This window comes from Miscanthus floridulus, chromosome 8 (genome assembly GCF_019320115.1).
Source record: "Miscanthus floridulus cultivar M001 chromosome 8, ASM1932011v1, whole genome shotgun sequence".
NCBI classification, from domain to species: Eukaryota; Viridiplantae; Streptophyta; class Magnoliopsida; order Poales; family Poaceae; genus Miscanthus; species Miscanthus floridulus.
The window spans coordinates 195,381,043-195,399,830 of record NC_089587.1 but is presented as its reverse complement, the minus strand read 5'-3'; the positions used below and the strand labels follow the sequence as shown (position 1 = coordinate 195,399,830).

At 44.1% G+C, this 18,788-nt stretch overlaps 2 protein-coding genes and 1 pseudogene across 2 annotated transcripts; 2 read left to right on the top strand and 1 right to left on the bottom strand.

The window, feature by feature from the left end:
- Positions 1–169: 169 nt before the first annotated feature.
- Positions 170–1,862, top strand: LOC136474451 (pentatricopeptide repeat-containing protein At2g18520, mitochondrial-like; annotated as a pseudogene).
- A 3,143-nt stretch (positions 1,863–5,005) lies between these two features.
- On the top strand, positions 5,006–8,068 carry LOC136477838 (pentatricopeptide repeat-containing protein At2g18520, mitochondrial-like). Its single transcript, XM_066476099.1, has 2 exons — positions 5,006–6,629; positions 7,587–8,068. Exon 1 carries the CDS (start codon positions 5,044–5,046, stop codon positions 6,460–6,462), a length of 1,419 nt encoding a protein of 472 aa, XP_066332196.1. The 5' UTR covers positions 5,006–5,043; the 3' UTR covers positions 6,463–6,629; positions 7,587–8,068.
- A 1,614-nt stretch (positions 8,069–9,682) lies between these two features.
- LOC136477839 (ribosomal RNA-processing protein 14-C-like) lies at positions 9,683–11,136 on the bottom strand. The gene has a single exon (XM_066476100.1). The coding sequence runs from the start codon at positions 10,995–10,997 to the stop codon at positions 9,852–9,854; it is 1,146 nt and encodes a 381-aa protein (XP_066332197.1). The 5' UTR covers positions 10,998–11,136; the 3' UTR covers positions 9,683–9,851.
- Positions 11,137–18,788: the final 7,652 nt, after the last annotated feature.

Genomic DNA, 18,788 nt, shown 5'->3' with positions numbered 1-18,788 from the left:
CGGGCCAAATGACCCTTTTCAAAAAAAAAAAAAAGGCCCAACACCAGTCATTCCGCGATACACGGCTCGGCTGACTCAATTGGGCCCAACACTCAACACTGGCCATTCCGCACGCGCTATCACAAGTTAGTCACAAAACCTAGCGAAGAAAACCCTGACAAAGCCCTCCCCCAGTTCCCCTCGTCTCGTCGCCGCCCACGAAAATGGCTGCGCTCGCGACACTCCTCAGTCACGGCCGCCGCACCCACGCCCACGGCCTCCGCCTCTCCCGTGCGCTCTCCACCACCACCCCGACCACCACCGGCGGCGCTATCACGTTGTCGGACGCCAAGCGACAACTCCGCCGCGAGCGCGATCCGGACCGCGTGGTCTCCATCCTCGAGGCCATCGACACGGCGTCCATCTCCGCTGCCTCCACCCGCCACGCGCTCTCGCTCGCCGCGCGCCGCCTTTCCCGCTCCCGCCGCTTCGCCGACGCGGAGGCCCTCCTCTCCTCCCATCTCACCGCTTCCAACACCGAGGCCCACCTCGCCGCCGTCCTGTGCTGCTACGCCTCCGCCAACCTCCCCGAGAAGGCCATCGACGCCTTCCGCTCCGCTGCGCCGTCCCTCCCGGCCCCCATCTCCCCGCTCCCCTTCAACGCCCTCCTCTCCACCTTCATACGATGCCGCCGCTACAGCCGCGTCCCTGTCCTCTTCGCTGAGCTCTCCAAGGAGTTCTCCATCACCCCCGATGCCACATCATATGGCATCCTTGTCAAGGCCTACTGCATGACCCGCGATGATGCTAAGGCGAAGCAAGCCTTGGATCTAATGCGCGAGCAAGGTATCTCGCCGACCACCAGTATCTACACCACGTTGATTGATAACATGTATAAGAATAAGATGACCAATGAGGCTGAGTGCTTGTGGAAGGAGATGGTAGAGAGTGGATGTGAACCCGATGTGGTAACTTATAATGTGAAGGCCTTCATTACGCCCTCCATGGGAAGCCAGAAGAGGTTATGGAGGTGATGACAGAGATGGAAGCGGCTGGAGTGAAGCCGAACACCATCACCTACAACTTCCTCATGTGTAGCTATTTCAAGAGTGGCAAATTGGAGGATGCCAAGGTCCTTTACCACTCCCTAGCTGAGAAGGGGTGCTCGGCAGATGCTTCCACATACAAGCACATGTTAGCAGATGTCTGTGCCCATGGAGACTTTGATGCTGGATTGGGCATCTTCAAGGATAGCTTAAAGAGGCGCAAAGTGCCAGATTTTAGGACAATGAAAGGGTTGGTTGAGGGATTGGCAAAGGGAGGCAGGGTGGTTGATGCCAAAGAGGTTATTGCAGAGGTAAAAAAGATTTTCCCAGAGAATTTGCTGTCTGGTTGGAAGAAGGTTGAGAAGGAGCTTGGATTGGACTCAGATAGTGGAGAAACTCCTCAGTCGAAAGTTACATCTGGAGAAACTGTTGCTGAGGTTAGGCCCGGTGCTGCAGAGGTAGAGGCACTTGAGCTGGAAGGATCTGCCGCTGAGGAAAGTGCTGTATCAGAAGAATCCAGTGATGATGAAGCTTCTGTGCCTGAAGCATCATCTAGTGAAGAAGTGCCACAAGGTCGTGCCTAAGCGGTATTACCATGCTCTTCAAGTTTCATGTGTCTAGGATGTTTGCATTGATCGCATTCTCTACATTGAAGAACTGTTAATGCTGCCCTGTAGTGGTAAACATTAGATTTTAATTACAGGCTCCTGAGCTGCTAACATAGCGAACTCTTGGGATGAAAGCATACCTGGTATGCCTGCTGTACGATGCTAAGAGGCTATTGTTTTGGTGATGCTTATCTTGTCATTTTATATGATAAACGCAGTGTGTTTTGCAGTCCTCTTACCACTCTGGTTTGTATTACTGTTTGATTAGCATTGCTAAAGACATAGTCAAATAGCAGTTTGATGTTATGAATGGCTGAATCATTTGACCACAAGATTTGACAAACCTGCATTATTGCGTAAGATTTGGCACCAGAGCTTTCCTATTAAAAAACAAAAAAAAAATCTCATTTGTCTGCTCTCATGGTGAGAAATAAAACTGCTTTAACACTTGGTATATATCGAAACTGGATTGCTGGGTGGATGAAGGTTGCATGAGGTCTGCCCCCCAGATCGAAACTCATGCGGCTAAAATTTTCTCATATTCAAGTTATATCCAAGAAATTTAGGCATGCATCTTCTGTGGGATTTTACTTCTGATAGCCTTCTTCTGTGTATGACATGGTTTAACTTAGATTGCACGATATAACATCGGCAAACATTACCACAGGGACAGGTCAGGTTTCCCTATGAGGCAAACATTACTTCACCCACTCTAATAGAGAAGTCATTTTGATCATGTCTTAAGTCGAACCATCTTAATTTTGACTAATTTATAAGAGTTAGTGCATATGCACTCTAATTTTGTTATTTTTGCATGATTTTTTCTTGACTGAGTTTAGAATCTCAACTTTTCTATATGGATGCACTATGAGTGTGTATCGCTTCAAAATTTTCAAGTTACGAAAGTATGATTTTTTTTTAATAAGTTTGTATGTTTGCACCTACATATAGGTTCACTAGTCACTACATATTTTGCCACATACCATGAGTTGGTCTTGATAGTTCTTTTGGGCGGCACCTCATCTTGATGGACCGAGACCTCCTCTTGCTCTTTACTCTGGTCTTCCTTCAACAGGATAGCGACAATGACATGGAGGTATCGCTTGCTCGGTTGCCCATCTACACAAACAATGTACTAGGTTCAAGCACGGTAAAAGAAATGTGAACAAACATTGTACACTATGTATAGACTTTGAATGACCGAACGAGGACCTCTGCTTCAGCATTCATAGATCTCGATAAGAAATTAAGAATGATCGTGTTAACGCCAACATAGATTGGGGAGAATCTGAAGCCGCAATCATCCTGCGGAGCCCCCAAACCCTAGAGGAGGCTAGACAGGGAGTATCTGTATTTCCCCGTGGCCTTCATCTTTGTGAGAAGGAAGAAAAAAAGCATTCGTTTCGATAGGTGGTCTAGGGTCCTCATCACTGTTGGCGTCTCATATGTTGCTGTGCTCTTTCATCTCTTCTGGTCATGTTGGCTATTGTTGTGGTTTTTGTACTTTTCCTTTAATGACTTGCTATTGACTTTGCTCGCCCGAGTGGTGTGGTCATGGGTGTTGGTTCTTCTACCACTAGTCTGGGATGCTTTCCGCTGTGGATCCACGCTCTAGTCTCTAGAGCTCGGATAGTGGGCTCATCGTGCTATATCATGCACCGTCGTCCATTGCTTGTGGCGGCCACAAACATATATAAGCATCTAGGACCCCAAGCGAAGCAGTAAGTTCGGTGGTTAATGACAACCGTGTTCTTGTGACTAATATTTGTTTTGAAAGAACAATTTGGAAGTTATGTCATAATGCACAAGAGGAATGTAACCGCCAATTCCAAACGCAAGACAATCAAAGACTAAGGACCAAGTACTTTGTCTTCCAACTTTTTTTCTTTTTGTGTGTGTGTGGAAGCAATTGACTACAAGGCGAAATGACCTCATCGGGATAATACACAAAAGTAAAATATGGTAAAATGCAGTCATTGTTCTATGAACAATGTAAAAGATTCAGTAGCATAATACTAAATTAGATGACAGAGAAACTGTAATTACATTAATAAAACAAAATTTTCACTATCTGATGAGGCATCAATATGTGCCTACTCACCCACCCCCTGCACACGCGAAGGTTAAGGCATAAGTTCTTTTCTGATTTGTTTAACTCATAAGTTTTTTTTTCGATACATAATGACCAGCTATTAGGTAATCTTGATCGTAGAAGAAAACATTTGATTTACCAAACAAAACTAGGATGATGAGAGGTGAACCTTTATTGTGATTTGAGTCCAGAAAGTAAACATATATTTTAGAATGTTAATATGGTAATACCATGTGCTTTATGAGCTAATACCAGTAATACCTTGGGCTACCAGGAAAAGCTGACTGCCTGACTCTGTTAATTACGACGATCCAAAAACCAGCTAGAGCTAGATCGAAGTCTCAGATGATTTTTTTTTTTTTTTTGACCAATGCATAATATTTAATAGTCAAAATTGAGAGAAGTTGGACAACGAACATAATTGAGTTCGTTCTGGTATCTCATTGTAATTTCACCAATTCTAAAGTCAGCTACCCAGCAAAAAAAGAAAGAAAGAAAAATAAGGTTGTGGTGAAATCCTCTTCCAGATCTTCCAAATAACTCATTAGTATAATGTAAAACCGTCATTATGTTTGCATCATAGTAGCAATGGATCATAAGCAGATGAAAGAAAATTTCAGGACACATTTCATTGCACCAGAAGCTTGCAAGATCAGCTGAGTATTACAACAGACCATATAGAATTTCAGGCAAATAATTACACAATTGACAAAGGTACACTTGTGTTGTTCACACTGCAGTGAATCAGTATACTGAGTCATACTAGTTGACAAACAAGGCATCCAACAAAGTTTACAAGATCAGAGGGGCCATTGCTATCCAGATTCCAGCATGTGCATATTACTAAGATGACAAATGCCCAATTGAAGTTCTGATTCACTCTGGTCCCCGAAAGACACCATACACCTCTATACCCGAACACTATCTCAGAAACACTATTACCCATCATGTCAATGCTACAAAGAATTATAAAGTAAAAACAAGGCATCCACCTAAGCACAAATCAGCATTGATAATTCATGAATCTTATGTAAAAAAAAGAACTAGCAAGGCATGAGTTTGTAAAACAGAACACAATTACATAACTACTCCAAATCATCTGTAGAACTGCTAAAGATTGAAAGTTTGGTTCATTCAGATGGATGCTTGCTTCTGTGTGATTTGGCCCAACACTAGACATTCCGCGATACGATTGGGCCCAACACTGGCCCTTCCGCACGCGCTAGTGCGCTACTCACAAGTCACAAAACCTAGCGAAGAAAACCCTGACAAAGCCCTCCCCCTTCGAGTTCCCCTCGTCTCGACGCCGCCCACGAAAATGGCTGCGCTCGCGGCACTCCTCCGCCACGGCCGACGCACCCACGCCCACGTCCTCCCCCTCTCCCGTGCGCTCTCCACCACCACCCCGACCACCACCGGCGGCACCGATCCCGGCGCCATGCCGTTCTCGGACGCCAAGCGGCAACTCCGCCGCGAGCGCGATCCGGACCGCCTGGTCTCCATCTTCGACGCCATCGACACGGCGTCCATCTCCGCTGCCTCCACCCGGCACGCGCTCTCCCTGGCCGCGCGCCGCCTTTCTCTCTCCCGCCGCTTCGCTGACGCGGAGGCCCTCCTCTCCTCCCATCTCACCGCGTCCAACACCGAGACCCACCTCGCCGCCGTCCTGTGCTGCTACGCCTCCGCCAACCTCCCCGAGAAGGCCATCGACGCCTTTCGCTCCGCTGCGCCGTCCATCCCGGCACCCATCTCCCCGCTCCCCTTCAACGCCCTCCTCTCCACCTTCATACGTTGCCGCCGCTACCGCCGCGTCCCTGTCCTCTTCGCTGAGCTCTCCAAGGAGTTCTCCATCACCCCCGACGCCACATCCTATGTCATCCTTGTCAAGGCCTATTGCATGACCCGGGATGATGCTAAGGCGAAGCAAGTCTTGGATCTAATGCGTGAGCAAGGTATCTCGCCGACCGCCAGTATCTACACTTCGTTGATCGATTCCATGTATAAAAGGAAGATGACCAATGAGGCTGAGTCCTTGTGGAAGGAGATGGTAGAGAGTGGATGTGAGCCCGATGTGGTAACTTATAATGTGAAGGCCCTGTATTACATGGGACATGGGAAGCCAGAAGAGGTTATTGAGGTGATGACAGAGATGGAAGCGGCTGGAGTGAAGCCGAACACCATCACCTACAATTACCTCATGGCTAGCAATTGCAAGAGTGGCAAATTGGAGGATGCTAAGGTCCTTTACCACTCCCTAGCTGAGAAGGGGTGCTCGGCAGATCTTTACACGTACAAGCACATGTTAGCAGACCTCTGTGCCCATGGAGACTTTGATGCTGGGTTGGGCATCTTCAAGGATAGCTTAAAGAGGCGCAAAGTGCCAGATTTTAGGACAATGAAAGGGTTGGTGGAGGGATTGGCAAAGGGAGGCAGGGTGGCTGATGCCAAAGAGGTTATTGCAGAGGTAAAGAAGTTGTTCCCAGAGAATTTGCTGTCTGGTTGGAAGAAGGTTGAGAAGGAGCTTGGATTGGACTCGGATAGTGGAGAAACTCCTCAGTCGAAAGTTACATCTGGAGAAACTGTTGCTGAGGTTAGGCCTGATGCTGCAGAGGTAGAGGCACTTGAGCTGGAAGAATCTGCCGCTGAGGAAACTGCTGTATCAGAAGAATCCAGTGATGATGAAGCTTCTGTGCCTGAAGCATCATCTAGTGAGGAAGTGCCACAAGGTCGTGCCTAAGCGGTATTACCATGTTCTTCAAGTGTCATGTGTCTAGGATGTTTGCATTGATCACATTCTCTACATTGAAGAATTGTTAATGCTGCCCTGTAGTGGTAAACATTAGATTCTGAATACAGGCTCCTGAGCTGCTAACATGGCCAACTCTTGGGATGAAAGCATACCTGGTATGCCTGCTGTACGATGCTAAGAGGCTATTGTTTTGGTGATGCTTATCTTGTCATCATTTTATATGATAAATGCATTATGTTTTGCAGTCCTCTTACCACTCTTGTTTGTATTACTGTTTGATTTGCACTGCTAAAGACATAGTCAAATATCAGTTTGATTTTATGAATGACTGAATCATTTGACCACAAGATTTGACATACCTGCATCATTGCATAAGATTTGGCACCAGAGCTTTCCTATCAAGCAGCAAAAGAAAGAAAAAGTAGTTCATTTGTCAGTTTGAGTGCTCTCATGGTGAGAAATAAAACTGCTTTAACACTTGGTATATATCGAAACTGCATTGCTGGGTGGATTTGTAGGTTGCGTTAGGTCTGCCATAGCCCCAGATCCAAACTCATGTGGTTAAAATTTTCTCATATTCAAGTTATATCCAAGAAATTTGGGCATGCATCTTCTGCGGGATTTTACTTCTGATATAGTCTTCTTCTGTGTATGACATGGTTTAACTTAGATTGCATGATATAACATCGGCAAACATTACCACAGGGACAGGTCAGGTTTCCCTTTGAGGCAAACATTACTTCACCCACTCTAATAGAGAAGTCATTTTGATCTTGTCTTAAGTCGAACCATCTTAATTTTGACTAATTTATAAGAGTTAGTGCATATGCACTCTAATTTTGTTATTTTTGCATGATTTTTTCTTGACTGAGTTAGAATCTCAACTTTTCTATATGGATGCACTATGAGTGTGTATCGCTTCAAAATTTTCAAGTTACGAAAGTATGATTTTTTTTTAATAAGTTTGTATGTTTGCACCTACATATAGGTTCACTAGTCACTACATATTTTGCCACATACCATGAGTTGGTCTTGATAGTTCTTTTGGGCGGCACCTCATCTTGATGGACCGAGACCTCCTCTTGCTCTTTACTCTGGTCTTCCTTCAACAGGATAGCGACAATGACATGGAGGTATCGCTTGCTCGGTTGCCCATCTACACAAACAATGTACTAGGTTCAAGCACGGTAAAAGAAATGTGAACAAACATTGTACACTATGTATAGACTTTGAATGACCGAACGAGGACCTCTGCTTCAGCATTCAGATCTCGACAAAAATGCTCATGCTAATGCCAGCATAGATCGGGAGATCGGGAAGAATCTGAAGCCGCAGTCATCGTGCGAAGCTCCCAAGCCCTAGAGGAGGCTAAACAAGGAGTATATGTATTTCCCCATGGCCTTCATCTTTGTGAGAAGGGAGCAAAACATTAGTTCCGATAGGTGGTCTAGGGTCCTCATGGCAGTTGGCGTCCCATATGTTGCTTGTGCTCCTCATTTCTTATGGTCGTGTTGGCTATTGATGTGGTTCTGTACTTTTCCTTGACTTGCTAATTGCTATTGACTTTGCTCGCCGGTTTGGCGTGGTCATGGGTGTTGGTTCTTCTACCACTAGTCTGAGCTCGTATAGTGTGCACATCCACATCGTGCTATATCAATATATCATGCACCGTCGTCCATTGCTTGTGGCGGCTCACGGACACATATAAGCACCTAGACAAGGCAAGCAGTAAGTTCGGTGGTTAATGACAACCGTGTTCTTGTGACTAATATTTGTTTTGAAAGAACAATTTGGAAGTTATGTCATAATGCACAAGAGGAATGTAACCGCCAATTCCAAACGCAAGACAATCAAAGACTAAGGACCAAGTACTTTGTCTTCCAACTTTTTTTCTTTTTGTGTGTGTGTGGAAGCAATTGACTACAAGGCGAAATGACCTCATCGGGATAATACACAAAAGTAAAATATGGTAAAATGCAGTCCTTGTTCTATGAACAATGTAAAAAGATTCAGTAGCATAATACTAAATTAGATGACAGAGAAACTGTAATTACATTAATAAAACAAAATTTTCACTATCTGATGAGGCATCAATATGTGCCTACTCACCCACCCCCTGCACACGCGAAGGTTAAGGCATAAGTTATTTTCTGATTTGTTTAACTCATAAGTTTTTTTTCGATACATAATGACCAGCTATTAGGTTAATCTTGATCGTAGAAGAAAACATTTGATTTACCAAACAAAACTAGGATGATGAGAGGTGAACCTTTATTGTGATTTGAGTCCAGAAAGTAAACATATATTTTAGAATGTTAATATGGTAATACCATGTGCTTTATGAGCTAATACCAGTAATACCTTGGGCTACCAGGAAAAAGCTGACTGCCTGACTCTGTTAATTACGACGATCCAAAAACCAGCTAGAGCTAGATCGAGTCTCAGATGATTTTTTTTTTTTTTTGACCAATGCATAATATTTAATAGTCAAAATTGAGAGAAGTTGGACAAAGAACATAATTGAGTTCGTTCTGGTATCTCATTGTAATTTCACCAATTCTAAAGTCAGCTACCCAGCAAAAAAAGAAAGAAAGAAAAATAAGGTTGTGGTGAAATCCTCTTCCAGATCTTCCAAATAACTCATTAGTATAATGTAAAACCGTCATTATGTTTGCATCATAGTAGCAATGGATCATAAGCAGATGAAAGAAAATTTCAGGACACATTTCATTGCACCAGAAGCTTGCAAGATCAGCTGAGTATCACAACAGACCATATAGAATTTTCAGGCAAATAAATTACACAATTGACAAAGGTACACTAGTGTTGTTCACACCCTGCAGTGAATCAGTATATACTGAGTCATACTAGTTGACACACAAGGCATCCAACAAAAGTTTACAAGATCAGAGGGGCCATTGCTATCCAGATTCCAGTATGTGCATATTATTAAGATGACAAAATGCACAATTGAAGTTCTGATTCACTCTGGTCCCCGAAAGATGACAACTCATGAAAGACACCATACACCTCTATACCCAAACACTATCTCAGAAACGCTATTATCCATCATGTCAATGCTACAAAGAATAATAGAAAAAAACAGGCATCCACCTAAACACAAATCAGCATTGACAGTTCATGAATCTTATGTAAAAAAAGAACTAGCAAGGCATGTGTTGGTAAAACAGAACACAATTATCATCTGTAGAAATGCTAAATATTGAAAGTTTGGTTCATTCAAATATTCAATAATTAAGGCACTTTAGAAGCCATGAACTGGTAGCCTATTACAAGTACCAACTAACCATATCAGCAAATGGAACTCTGAAAGAGGATATAGTAACTCATCACCCAGACAATCTTGGACACAGATGTTACTCATTGACATAACCATCCTTCCGCCCCTCAAACCCAGGGCGCATAAGTTTTTTCTCGCGCTTCTCAATCTTGCGCATCTTCTTCTGGTGTGCCCGATCCCGGATGTTCTCTGTCCTTTTCTTCTGCTTCTCCTTCCTCTGCTTGTCCACAGTCTTCTGCCTCTCCTTCCACTGTGCAGCATGCTTCTGCTGCCGCTTTTCCTCCTTCTTCAAGCTCTCCTTAATCAGCTTGGGGTCATCATGCACCTTCTCCCCAGCAGCACGTCTTCTGGCCGTATCCCAAGCAATCTTGCTTGCCTTCTCAGGATCCTTCTTTGCCTCCTGCAACTGTTTAGCCTGCTCCAGCGCCTTCTTCTTGTTCTTAACCCTCCTCTTCTTCCTGCGCCTTGCTTCCTTTGGGTCAACAAACACATTCGCATACATGATATCTGGCTTCTCCTCAGCCCCCTTCTTGACCTTCTTCCCATCCTTGCCATCCCCATCTTCGGTGTCATCGTCACGCTTACGCTTCTTGCCCTCACCTTTCCCCTTCTTTTCATTCTTCGCCTTTGACTTCTTCCCCTTCTCCTTCTTGGGCTTATTCAAGAACTCAGGCCTGGTGCACCGGCTGCCTCGAAGCTCAGCAATGCGGCGTTGAAGGCGTTCTCGCAGCTCCTCATAGGTCACCGAACGGTCCTCAGACACCACTGCTGCCGGCTCAATTGGCATCTCATCCTCTTCATCGCCGTCTTCCTCGGAGCTTGCCTCGTCCCCAGATTCCTCGCCCTCTTCTTCTGACTTCTCCTGATCATCCTCCTCTTCCTCCGCTGCCTGGCCGGCGACGGACTTCTTGAGGAGGTCGAGGGTGGAGGCAGGCGGCGCGGAGGGGTCGAGGCGTGCGCGGCGGGCGGCCTTGACGTTGGCGCGGGACTTGGCCTTCATGGCCGCCTTGGCGGCCTTGGACAGGCCCTGGTACCACGGGCGGTCCTCGTCGCCGGACGGGAGATAAAAGCGCGGCGGGATGAGCTGCACGAGGGCGTCGAAGAAGAGGGCATGCCCGTGGATGCCACCGCAGTCGGCGGCGGCCAGGAGGTCGGCGGGCATGGTGGCCGCGAGGGTTTCGTGGTCTATCGCCGCGGCGGCGGCGGAGGGTTTCCTGCCCATCGCAGCGAGTGTTGGGGGTTTCGGCGAGAGAGGGAGGAATTGACGTGCGCGTGTTCTTAGGTAGTTAGGTCTTGGGTTTTCTTGGGCTAAGTGGCCTTGCAGGCCCGGTGAATATGTGAGTGCGCGATGCTCTTGCTCCTGTGGGCCGCTTTAGTATCTGGTTTGTGGCTACGTGATTTCAGCCTGGGCTAGGCCGTAGCCGTATAAGGCCCAAGTCCATCCCTGCAACCTGCGTTCTTTTATTTTTTTAAAAAAAATTGCAACCTGAATTCAACGGTCCTACTAGGATCGTGTCCGAGAACAACATAATATCATGATAATTTAAATTTGAGCCTTTATTGTAATATTACTAAAAAATAATATTTTGTGTGTGACGTTGGCAACAATCCGTTTTATGGCCAATCATCAGTATTATATAAGTCTACATGAACCCTGCGGGGACATCAACAAACAGGGAAAATTACATAATTACATGCTCCATGAGAAAGCACTGGAGAACAAACATCTACATGGAGCCTTGACACCTTTTTTTCCATGCAGATAATAAATTGTCAAGAAGTTTGCAAGCATCTCCATGTTTCAACAATCTTAGATGTTCTCGGATCTATTTAAAGAACAGAGCATCATGAAAATAGTGCACAACAGACATGCAAATCGGTTATATGAATGAATATGGAAATGAAATTCAATTCCACAAACCTTGCTGGGTAAATTGGATTCACTTTTATGCTGCCATTACCAAACAGATCAGACAAAATATTGGAGAGAATGCCAGGATAGCTTCATGCTCTCATCTACTCTAGTGTCATGGACACCACACTCACTCATCATATCCTCGATGCATGTGCTGTCATCTTTGAATTTTTTTTGCATAGGAACAAATGAGTAAATTAGTTATTTGACTGTTTCATGGACAACAACACCATTGAGAAAATAAATTAATCAACCCATACATGTAAAATTCACTGATATCAAAAGTAAAATGCTACTGGATAACAATTTATAATAACTGCTGTGAATGTGAAAAGAACTGCAAATGTAAGTTCAACATACCCCCAGGCTACTGTGTTTTCTTTACTATGCTGAACAGAAAAAAGAATAAATAGCTACCAATATATGTTTTTACCTCTTTTATAAATAGATCTTGTAGCGGTGAGATCACTATGAACCTCAGACTCAACATCACCACTGGATTTTGTTACACCGTGTTTCTTTTTTTCTTTTCATGTGTATGGAGCTTTGGAAGAGAAAGGATTGCATCTTCAGCATTTGCTCGGTCTATATTTGTCGACAGTAGTCCAGAAAGAGAAACACCGATAAGAGAAAGCTAGAGATACTCAACAGATGACTTGCCAACTGCTGTTGCTAACATATTCGCATGGCTGATCTTCACCCGTTGTAGGTGAATGGTGGTGGCTTGCTAACTAAGCTGCAAAATGAACTGAAAGAGTTAAACCTCGAAATTGAAAAAATCAACCGTAGGGTAAAGATCATGCAAAAAGCGCCAGAAAATATTCCAACGTTATTAAGTTGAGCTGGATAACCTTGCATTGAGGTATGGTGTATATCTGGTAGGTAAAATATGAGCAAGAGTCATAGTTTAGCATGTTAATTGGCTGTTGGCTGAAAAGCTAAAATAATCAAAGAACTGGAATATCCATCCTATTGCCCCGATGGTTGATGTCCTTGACCCAATAAATAGTTAAATACATATATACAAACACCTGTAATAGCATTAGACTTTGAGAGAACAAAACCGTGCAGTTTTGCAAATTAAAATTCAGCCAACAACATTGATCTCTGAAACTGAAAAAAAAGAACACCATGTTTCTATGCATCACATGCATGTACGTAATACAGCAGAACATTGCAGTTGGCTTAAACTTTTTTGGACCCCTATGAACCGACACAGGAATCAATCTCCAAATTAAACTGACTGTGCTACCCACAACAGCAACACGCAGAAATCACACACGATCACAAGGAAACGGGCAAATGTCTGCACGAAACTGAAGCGAACGGGTTGAATAGATGGGGGGCGGGCTGGCCACGGTGCGAGGATAAATTCACGAACTGATAGATGGCGAGGTTGGCATTGACGGTGATGTGACAGTGTCGCGGTAGTCCTTCGATCCACCAGAATCACAGAGCCTGCAATCTGCGACCATATTATATTAGAAGTCACACGACTGATAGATTATAAGGAAACAAAAAAAAATCCTGCAATCTGCGACCTTATTAGAAGAGTGTTATGCTTTGGTCATCAATTGAACAATGATATATTTTTGAACAGATACTTTGTGGAGAATCAGTTGGACAATGGGATATATTTCTGATCAGAACTTTGTGGAGAATTTCTTCAATGCCAATGGGAATTGTAGTATTCTTTTAGTGCCATGAAAACGTTGCCTGTATATTCAACAGTCTACTAAAGGACTATGCTACTTCAAATCAGTAATATTGATCAGTACAACAGTAGCATATAGGATGCAGAGAAATTGGGGATTGACGGCATAATTCTAAAATACATATGTGAAGAGATCATCAGAACTGTTTGTAGGGAAATTCACCATGCCAATTATAGCAGTAATAAAATGTACTCAAGTCGTCAAAGGAAAAATAAAGTATAGTTTGATTGAGCCACTGGCTCACAAAAGTTAGTATCACGTACAGAATTTCTTTGCTCTATCAGGTACAGAGCAATTCATCGAGGAACACTAACACCTATCTATCCATCTGAAATTTGTAAATGCATGCAACAATGATGGTTTGTCACTTCCTGATGGGCTACAGCACACAAATGATTGGAATAATAGAAAATCTCTGAACATCTGAGCTATAGCCTACAGGCGGCAAATAGTCAATCATCAATTACACCATTTGGCCGTCCCTTAAATTTCAAATTTCAGATGCCCAAATCAAGGGAATCATAACAGATTAACAGTATCACTACCTGCACACAAATGCCTAATGCCGTAAGTTGGCCTTAAAGAATGGAACCCATCCACACCCCAAATTGACCGTTCATAATGTTGTATGACCACCAGAAATCACAATCTACGAGCCCTAAATCGCAGGAGCCCTGAACCCGGAACCAAACAGGACACCTGTATATGGCTGAAAAAAATCGACCCGTTGTACCAAAACTGACACACATGTTCACTCTAATATGATGACTTTCAGAGAAGTCACATGTTCACTCTGTTCCTCGTGCAGCCCTCTTTCAGATAATCAAGACTGCATCATCAAGCACTGGTCTACTCTGAGGAGAATGCTCGTTTACCTAAGAGTTATTGTACCAAGCTCCTATAATAGAGAAGCTGATAGCCAAGGGAAGATCTGTCCTCCCGTAATGCCAGGCACACCAAGCAAAAGGATTTTTTCCCCACAGCCACCACCGAGGCGGAGTCAAATCAAAAGCAACAACGCAATCCGCCAAGGAAAGCAACCCAAACACAGGGCAGAGGGAGCGAGACCTTGTGTAGTGTAAGTCGTGGAGTTTGAGGTAGCAAGCGGCGTGGTTGCTGTGGACTGTGGAGCGCGATGCGCTTCGCGGGGCCCCGCGCCGCCGCCCGTCTTTCACCGTTGCCGCCGCTGGTGCTTGGTGGAGTGGTCGGCGGGGAGGCTGCTACCTGCGACTGCGAGGTCGGCCTGCAGCTCGGACAACGGCGGTGAATCGGTGATGCGGGCTGGTGGTGTGCTGGGAGGGAAGGAGGACGTGCTGCGTGGGTGGTAAAGCGGGGAGCGGAGTAGAGCGGATGAGAACAGGAGCTGCTCCACATTGGGGAGACAGGAAAGCTCCTGATTGGGGAGGGCAAGCACCACCGGATCGATGATGGGGAGGTCGAGGATTGGGCGGGGAGAGCGGCACGGCGCGAAGACGGGATACGCAGCTAGAGAGGGACCCTGAGGATGCGTTTGCTAAGCAGAATCTCTGCGGACACAAGGGAGCGGGGCGGCCTCGTGAATCGTGATGCAGGCAGTGTTCGCTTGAGTTTCTCAGGCAAATCAGTCATGCTACTTTTTAGTGGCGAGAACAGTATTTTTCTTTCACAATAAATTAATTCTACAAATCAGCCGTAACAACGATAAGTCATAGCACAGTTAGAAATGACTGGGCGGAGATGACCGACGTGAGCGTGCCCAGAAAAACCGGCGAGGGCTTCACCACGGGGAGTGGTAGACGGATCCTAGTGACGCTTTTGAGCAGCAGACACTAAGGGCATGTTTGTCCGTCTAGTAGCTACTACATTTAGTAGCTTTTAGTTATTTTAGTAACTTTTTAACCAAAAGCTATGACTAAAAGCGACTAAAAAGGCTTTAGTCCTCTCTAGTAACTCTGAAGTTACTAAAAGTGACTAAACCGTTTAATAGCTACTAAAGTTTAAAGTTTAGTAGCTCGAACCAAACAACCCCTAAAAGGCAGCATTCGATTGTAAGAAATGGAGGATACGAAAGTATGAAAATGAGGTGTGAGTTAAAACCATCTCTTATTTGGTTTTATAAGTCCAGTTTGCATAGCAGAAGGGAATGGGATAGGGAATGAAGTAGGTTGTTGTGGCTGTGGTTAAAACATTATTATTTCCCTCTCCTTCGTTGACATGGAATGGATTTGGGTGGGGGGTTTATAGTTTTATTATGACCACAATTCCCTCTTGTAGTTGTAGCTAGGCTTTGGGATAAGACATAAGAGGACTGTTTGGGATATGAAAGCTTCTTTCTCACAATTTTAAACCGAGGATGAGGGGTAAAATAGTATAAGTAACGTGCAAAATTACCATATTGCACGTGGTTATGTTACCGTTGAACGTTGATGGACTCTCTATTTCCGCATACCAAACAAAGGGAATGGGATGTCCACCTCGGTTCTGATTTGGTTTTCATTTTCTAAATCACGTCGCATCCAAAAGCTACCTGAGGTTTTGTTTTTACTCTATATACTTATCTGTGTTTTATTCGGTCTTTTTGATACCAAACAATCTTAACTCTGCTTTTTGAGAAACCAGACGTTTTTAAGTTTCGTCAAACTATAAAAAAATTACTAATCAGATAAGTATAGTTGGATTAATCATAGAATATATTTTCTTAGCATACCTATTTGAATTTAAGAATATTAATAATATTTTCTATAAATATTTTATAGAAAGTTGGACTTAATTCAAACCCAGAATAACATCTCTGGAGGACAGAGGTAGGGTATTTGTTCATTAAACAGTATATTTGAGTCATAATAAGAGCTAAGTAGCGAACTTAAACTTCCATAAATACTGCTAAGTTGATGTGTTATGAACTTATAACCTCGCATGTTAGAGCAACTATCCGTTGTTATCTGAATCCTACACTATATGAACTTCTGTTACGGAGTTTTCATCAAACTAGATCTACGATCATAACTTCTCACCTCCCACTTTCACTATCTTTGAGTGCTGCCATCACTTATAACTTTGTTGTCTGCTACGAGAAACGGTCCGATGCAGAAGTAAATTTAGGGCCCGTGTGAAGGAGCTTTTTTCGGCTCAGGCTTCGTCACTATAGCAGTAATACGGCGAAAACCAGAAGGAGCCTCTTGGATGTAGCTCCGGCGATATTTTTGTTTCCAAATTATTTCCAGGCGGAGCCGGAGCACAGCGGAACCCCTCTAAACGGATCCTTAAATAGATTGATGCCTTGTTTAGATACATGTGTATCCACTTCAGTTCACATGTATTGAAATTGAATGTAATTTAATTCTACTCCGATCTACTATAACACATATGAATTAAGATAAATACATGCGTATCTAAACAAAGCCTGAAATGAAAATTAAACGCACTAGAAAACAGACTGAAAAAGAATAATGATCTTCGTATACTAGTAGTAACTTTTTGAACTGTTCGCGCAATCTCGCAACTGAGGGCTTGTTTAGTTGGCGAAATAGTACTGTAGCATTTTCGTCGTTATTTGATAATTAGTGTCCAATCATAGTCTAATTAGGCTTAAAAGATTCGTCTCGTGGAATTCGTCTAAACTATGTAATTAGTTTTATTTTTTATTTATATTTAATGCTTCATGCATGCGTCCAAAGATTCGATGTGACGAAGAATCTTAAAAAATTTTGCAAAATTTTAGAAACTAAACACTACCTGAATTCATATAGGGCGTGATCGGTTGCCCCGATGCAACCCAGCCTGGCCAACCGGATGCAGGATTTGCATGTTTGGATGCCTGGATTCGCGTTTGGACCTGGCTGTGCGGATGCAGCGCTCGCCGCCGGGCCTGGCTGCGCGGAAACGAAATCAAAATCCGTTTCCGCCGAGCCTGGCTGGCGCGGGCGCGGGCTCGGTCTCTAGCCGCATGCAGGAGAAAAGGAGCAAGCAGGCCAACCAATCAAAGTTCTGTCGCTGGTCCAGGAGGAACAAAAACGCCAGCCGAACAACTGAACCTGCATGCAAGGAACCTGGCTCGTGGGCGCCTGGCTCCCGGATGCAGACCTGGCTGCCGACTTCTCTCAACCAATCAGGCCCATACCCTCGGCGCGCGGGCGTCGTCCTCCCCCAGACGCGACTAGCCGGGTAGCCCGTTCTAGCCGCTTGCGCGAAACAAGAAGCTAGCGGTGGTGGGCTATGACCGCAAGCCGCAAGGCCTCGATCCCTTTCGAGGCGAAGGCGACGCATGGAAGGTCTCATCACATTCCCGTGCAGTTGAAACAGAAAGGCATTATGAAGCAACTTGCGATTCTCCCTCGATATTCTTTCTTCGTTCGTAGTCGTAGGGGTACGACGTATTATGGGAGTTGCTATATTTCAGTCGCCTGAAATATATCACCCATCTCAGGCGACGTCCAGTGCCCTTGGATCTTCATCCAAGGGTCAGATCTGTTCTCTGTTGTTTCTCTGTAGCAGGCAACAAAACGGGTCCGCAAATGAACCACCAAAGCAGCTACCGGGCCCGCCAAACCTTAACGGGTGCAAGATCCGATACCCGCTATATCAAATAACTACTCATTCAGCCCACAAAACAGCTATTCGGTCCAATTGAACAGTTCACAAATTACAGCTCTGCCACTACACCCTCCAGCAAGAAAGAAAAACCCCGATCAATCTGGATCTAGAAGAGGAATTACAGTGGAGAGGAGTGAAAATTAGAGAATAAATGCACAGGTAAAACACAAGAAGATGAACAAGGGCAAAGGATATGATCTGCCTAGGAAAAAGGTACTAACCAGCAAGATTATTCTATTTCTTGCCTTCATCTCCTTTTTCTCATTGCATCAGTTCACTGAAACACCTGAACCGTAACCATCTTGCTTCTGTCTTCTTTGTTGCTGTTGCTGTAGGTCTATAGTTATCCAAAGTAAAGTACACTTGTCAACCCGATTTAGATTTTACAAATCTAGTGGGATCCATGCCTACATGGTGGTTGATGACTAAAAGAACAATGTGTTATGAACCTAGGCAACTTGTATAGAATTTAGGGGCAACTTGTATAGAATTCAGCAATGTTTTCCTAAACGGTAAACGATCTTTACACGGTCGCCCTTCGTTTAGCGTTTAGGCTGTTTACACGGTGTTTAAACGGAGTTAAACGGTCTAAACGGTTTTGTACTTTTTATTAAAAAAAATACATATAATTATATATGTGCATGTAAAAAATCAAGTATTCTAGCATTTATACATATTTATCCGAGTAAAAATCAATTATTTTGGTATGTATATATATTTATGCATGTGAAAAGAACCAAATATAGATATTTATGCATGTAACATATCAAGTGTACACATTTATAAATATAATAAACTTAAGTATACAAAT

Excerpts from the sequence above, each read along its gene's own strand:
- LOC136477838 (XM_066476099.1), top strand. The coding sequence starts at position 5,044 with ATGGCTGCGCTCGCGGCACTCCTCCGCCACGGCCGACGCACCCACGCC.
- LOC136477839 (XM_066476100.1), bottom strand. The coding sequence starts at position 10,997 with ATGGGCAGGAAACCCTCCGCCGCCGCCGCGGCGATAGACCACGAAACC.